Source organism: Cryptotermes secundus, unplaced genomic scaffold (genome assembly GCF_002891405.2).
Source record: "Cryptotermes secundus unplaced genomic scaffold, Csec_1.0 scaffold447, whole genome shotgun sequence".
Taxonomy (NCBI): Eukaryota; Metazoa; Arthropoda; class Insecta; order Blattodea; family Kalotermitidae; genus Cryptotermes; species Cryptotermes secundus.
The window spans coordinates 121,604-127,826 of NW_019733325.1; the positions used below are offsets into that span (position 1 = coordinate 121,604).

General features: G+C 39.3%; 1 protein-coding gene across 1 annotated transcript in view; it reads right to left on the reverse strand.

Annotated features, from left to right (window-relative positions):
• The window catches only part of LOC111867973 (paired amphipathic helix protein Sin3b), a 98,205-nt gene that overhangs the window by 53,769 nt on the left and 38,213 nt on the right, over positions 1-6,223 (reverse strand). Inside the window, exons 7-9 of the mRNA XM_023858236.2 lie at positions 3,845-3,968; positions 2,284-2,543; positions 786-1,164 (exon numbers count right to left, since the gene is read on the reverse strand). Of these exons, the coding sequence (XP_023714004.1) occupies positions 786-1,164; positions 2,284-2,543; positions 3,845-3,968 (763 nt within the window). The remainder of the gene's footprint in view (positions 1-785; positions 1,165-2,283; positions 2,544-3,844; positions 3,969-6,223) is intronic.

The following is a 6,223-nucleotide window of genomic DNA, read 5'->3' on the forward strand; positions in this document are numbered from 1 at the left end:
TTTTATAAATATATACGTATGGGTACCCTGTGACTACGTATACACATGTGAGTATTATTATTTTTTCTTTTCTTTTCTTGCTTGGTGAAATTAAATGGGCGGTGCCCCATGAGAAAGGTACTGGCTTGAATGACCGGAGTGGGTCATGCTAGGTTTCTTGTAATATCGTTTCTTGTATATATATCATATGTTTTATTGCCTTTATTATTGTTAATGTATATTTATTTCGTTATTATATTTTTGTATTGTTAAACTCAGTCAGCATTGCTCTCGAATTGTGCGTGTATTTCCCACAACAACAAGTGAATGAACTCCTCCCCCTTTCCCTCTCCTGAAATTTCGGACTGGTTACAGTCCGGGTAAATAACGGTTCAAGCTATAATACTAACTACAGTTATGAGACATGTGCATGAAAAGGGTTACTCAGAACTTTAGTAAGTCCCGACTCAACACCATAAAGATACAAAAAGAATGACATTACTAGATTGCCATGCATTGTAAATGGATGTGACCACAGGACCAATGAAGAATATATACAAAGTAGGGCAGGCAATGACAGGGGAATGATACTGAGCGAGTCTTTGAGAAGTGCAGTGTGAAAGTATAGAAAGGACTGAAGTGGATCAGCACTGCATCAAACTGATCTGATGTCTGAACATATGACGAACCTTCAAGTTCCACAAAAAGGAGCATTTTCAGTATTACAAATGATTCAACTGCCACGAACATGCACCAATGGAGTCGGCCAGCATCCTTACACACCAAGCAGATAACTGATAACTTACCTTAATTTTGTTGACATAGTTAATGGCATGATTGAACTCCACTGGCTGGCTCTGTGGTGTGGGGTGAATGGCACCGCCAGTGCCAGACTCTGCATGACTCAAAGCCTGAGACACAGCTTGGTGTGCTGCCTGAGACATTGCCTGAGCCTGCGTAACTGGACCGTGGCCATGCCCATGGTGGCTGTTGTTGTGATGGATAGCTGAATTGTTTGGTGTGGGGGCATACCCATGGTGTTGCTGTCCACTGGAGACCGTTGACAGAGACCCTGCTCCGGATCCTGGAGATGAAGACGTCCCAGAAGGAACTGAGGATACCACATGATGCGAGGAACCTGTAGAGCCACCCAGGCTTGAACCTGAGTGATGACTTGAAGAACCACTAAATGTAAAACCCAAAATACAATGAAACCTTCATTTAAGATTTGTTACATCATGATATAAGTGTGCTTGATTCCATGTAATTAAATATACATTACATAGGATTGGAGGTTCTCACATCAGTGGTTATAAAGAGTTCTTCTATCTTCTGGGATATAACACCGTGTAGTACATTACTTCTTCATTTACATTTTAGTTTAGGCAACTGTCATATTCATCAAAGAGCACCAGATCATACAGAAAAATGTCTGACATGCATACAACTTCATCATCTTGGTTTTTCTGATTATGTTTAACAAGCCTATAATATCTAGAGAAAAAAGTCTGCTACATAAAAAACAAATTGCTAAATATTTTACACGAATGAAAGTAAATTTGGCCTGTGGACACAACTTCCTTACTGTCTTTTGTTTACAGGAAATTAGCACATTCACAAATTTTTAATTTACATTTTGGGGGGGGGGCGGAAAGAACAGACACAACACACATTAATTGAGAAACAACTGTACTTACCACATGTCAGTATCTTAAACACGTACTACTCACATACACACACCGTGAATCCATCTTCATAAGTGAAGGTAGTCCCGGCCTCAAGTCTACTACTTATTTATAACATGTAACTATCAAAATGTAGTATGTAGCAGACTACATCTCATCCACATTCATAGTGGAAGTGAAATGCCGAAAGAGAACAGTGTGCAATGCTTTCGCACTACGGCTCACTTGCTGGACTCAATAATATAAGCCTACAAGCTATAGAGTAGTGCATCATATAGGACTCATAAGGTGTAAAACTGGTGCTGTTACTTACATTAGCACTAACCACCAGCCACCTCTTGAAGAACCATGAAATGTTAGCAAATTTTAGTATTATTTTTGAGACCAGAAGCTGTGATATGGTGATGTCTTCATGGCTATGCATGGATCTCAACAATTCCATGCCGTACTTCCATGTACTGTCTCAACCTATAGTAATAAGGTAATGGCATGGGCAGTGCAGTTCTCATGCAATCAGTTGGTACGGCAGAAATTTAAATTCAGAGTGAAAGTATATTAAGGATTAACATACATTACTTGCACTGCCTACAACCTGCACAAGAGGGATAAACATATTCACCTGTGCAGAGACAGAGATGGTTTTCCTGGGGCTGCAGCTGGACCTCCAGGAATGGAGCCTACAGCATTACCAACATGCTGTGCTGATCCCACACCTCCGGTCCCACATGTAGGAACCCCTGCTAGTCCAGCACTACCTACTGGTGAGCTCAAGGTGGTGGGAATTATTGAGTGATGTGTAATGGAGCCTGGTGTATGCACCAATGTTGTTGTGGCAGCTGTGGGACTTGGCATCGATACTGATACCTGGAATGCATAGCCCTACTTTCACTTAGTACAGATGTTAATGAAATAATAAATACATCACATATATTATTTTGGTTTGTCAACACAATCTATGTATAGATATACTATACACTGAAAGTTACAATGAAGTACTGTACCTTTAACTTGCCTGTTCTTTCCCTTATGTTGTTCAACATTTACATATGGGTGTATTTTGTGTTGTTGGTCACTGACATTAGTGTAATGTTTCTGTACTTGGATAATTATAATATTAAATGTGAAACATGTGGCTATTATACTACCTGTGCTGTTGTTTTTTTTCCTAGGCTGCCTTGTTATTGGAAAATGTTTCATTGTTGTTTTCTTTGAGATGAAATGCTCCATAAAAACTGACAGGGGCAGTACAGAGTAGCAGCTTCTGTTTCATGTTCATATATTTACATACTCTTAGTTTGACCATTATTATTAGACATGCAGCATCATGTTCTGTTGTATTATATTTATCAATTTGGTTTCAATGAATACTATGTATAGATAATTACATGTTACAAGTTTCATCAGGTACTGTACACGTACCTAACTAAGAGCCCTAAACAAACAAAAGGAAATGTAAAAACCCAAATATTTAGTAGAAATAAGCAGTTTTCCAGGTTTCATTAACTGACACATCTGTAAGCTTCATCCAGCTACACTCCCATGCATAATTGGTTAGCTGACCAATTACGTGTTACTAGTTAGGAATCCTGATATTATGTTGAAATGCTCATAGTTGTGCCATCCTCAAGAACTACTGTCTTACCATGGAGAGGTGGTTTGTGCACCCCAATAACTTGGACAGCTATTCTGGTGGGAGCATGGGCTCCTCGCAGAGCAATCCCTGCCATACAGGTCAAAGTGTATGGGCCACACAAAGTGTAGTCCCTGGCCATCCAGAATGGGGCTAATGACCTCTCCCCAGAAAAATTTAGTTATGAAACCTTGGAGGAGGACAAGACACAGGTTTGCAGTGCCAGAAAAGCAGTAGCTGTGTCATCACCTACAGTTTAATGCTTTCGTGCCCATTTCATACACACTGCACTGCAGATCTGAATTTCTTGTCACCTCGTCCACAATGTGGAGCACTCTTTTTCTCTCAATGTCAATTCGCTGGAACTACTGACTCAAGCTATCTGCAAAGTGTGAATATTCCAATGTAGTCTTCCACTAATTTCATATTAAACACATATGCCAACTATTCAAAAACCAGTTACTGTGCATGCAGAATAAAGGTTTGGCAGACTTAATGCACTGGCAGAAGTTTCTACATGCAGACACAAAAAAGAGGCATAGAAAGGTACCTGGTCATTGGCTTGCACTTCAATCTTGTAGCCAGGTGGAAGGAAAGTGTTAAAACCAACAATAAGCTCTGGGTGACCCTTGAATAAGTTTGACACCCGTTGGATAACTCCTGGTGTGTCAATGCTGTCAACAAGAAACAAAAATTTGTATTCTCATTATGTTTTGATATAACTGCATGTCTGACCTCACTTTTAAGGTTGTTTGCAAAATATACTATTACACTATACTATTATCATAAAATGAACACATGATAATACTTTTATTCATAAAGAATCAACCATACCTGCACATCGTGTATTACACACAAAATTAAACTTTCTGAGCAGTGATCAACACAAGTACAACTGAAAGTTCTCACACAATGACCTCCAGTGCTTAAGCAAAATATGGAAATTGGAAAAGAAACACTAGCCAATAATTCTCAAAGCAAAAAATCAGGGTGGGGTGGAGGGAAAACAATGTAGCAAGCCAAACCATTTCCTGGGATGACTCTCAAAATATGTCTATATATATATTTTTATAAGATACTACAGATCACTTTTGAAAGTGGAGGATTTTAATAAGACAGTACCATAAGCTACAAATTGTGAAAGACTAAAGAAAGTAAAGAAAATATAAAAAATAGAAAGCTGAATGTAACTGTAAAAGTGAAGAATTGTTAGTGAAAACATACTTCTATCTTGCAGAAATGATAGCAATTCTTTTTACTGGTAATAGGTAAAGCTATCCCTGTAACAGGCTGTGGAGGTCCATAGGGTTGTGAGAAGTTGAGGCTCACAGATAGTGGTAAGGCTGTCATGTTGACATGGTGGCTGCACTTTACCTCCAGGAGGATTCCTGGTGTTCATTTCTGTTAGAGGCTGAGTAGACCTCAGGACGACAGTGTAGATGGAAATATTTAAAAACCCAATGACCTCATCAGGAAACAAACCTGTGATCTTCTGGCTTGCAGTACAGTGCATCAACCAACTACATTACTGCATGTCCTTGTTCTTTACTGAAAAGTACTTGACTGAGGTGATCCTTTCATGAATGTATAGATAAAGAAGTTTACTGTGCCTTTTGATTTATGTTATCCCCTGCACAACTCAGGCATAATGAAATAATGGGGGTATGGATTGTTTTATCTTCGAAAACTACTCAACAGCGGACTTCAACGGACTCTGGAATACAGCAGTCAACAACAAAACACACCTGGCAAAATTAATTTTGGTATCAGTCTACCTTATACTCCATGAAATACAAACCCTCATTAACATTTTGCGGACCAGTGGCATATTATTATGATTTTAGGACACTATGTTGAAACATACTATACCTTGCACTGGTGTCACCAAAATGAAATGACTACTGCGTAATATTATTCCGGAATGTTTGCTTAGTAGGCAGTAACTTGATCTCGCTATTTGGGTTCCCCCTCCAAAGGAAAATGATCTTTGATCCTTCAAGCTCTTATGTACCAGGCAGGAAGTTAATAGTGCAATGAGTCAAGAACAGAAGCAGTTGAAAACCAAAAGATCTCTTGGAGAACAAGAAATATCTGACTTGTTCTCTGTAGTGATAGTGATTTAGACAGTGGCAGTGACAAGGGACAACAAACAACTGTGGCCACAGACAATAAAAGTGAAAGTAGCTCCGATGAAAGTGCAGGTAGTAAAATTGCGGGAACAGCCACATGGGGAAAAGTAGACAAAACGCCTACTTTGGGACAGTTTACTGGAAATCCAGGGGTGAAACAAATTCCATCGGGCCCAACGCAAGTGTCTGAAGTAGCAGAACTGTTTTTTGGAGATAGGGACACTCGTGTTGTGAACATGATTTCCACAATTTACAATTCGAGCATGGTTGATGTTCAAAGGAGACATGGACAAGTAAAGAAGCCTATTTGTATTTCTGAGTATAATATGATGAAGGGAGTAGATAGAGCTGATCAATACTTAGCCTATTATTCTCTTCCTAGGAAAATAATAAAGTGGACAAAGAAAGTTGCCTTGTGGCTTATAAATTGTGCCATTTTCATTTCATTTTTGGTTTAAAAAAATCTAAACCCTGATTCGAAATTGAAATACAAAGCATTTCTGATGAATGTGGCAAAGGCCTGGGCTACAGACCAGATGGTGGCGGCAGAACCAGAGTCAGACACAGACTTAGTGCGATAAGGCCCATCAACTCCCACCCCACATAGGCCTCATGTGGACCCCCTGGGCGACTCTTGCGTGATAGGCGGAAACATACCCTCGTGAAAACTGTGAACATTCCAAGGGGAAGCATCCTTCTAGGCAATGCTGTGTTTGCACAGTTCACACACACACACACACACAAAAAAAAAAAAAAAAAAAAAAAAAAAAAAGAAAACCTCTTTCAATTGAAAGATATGT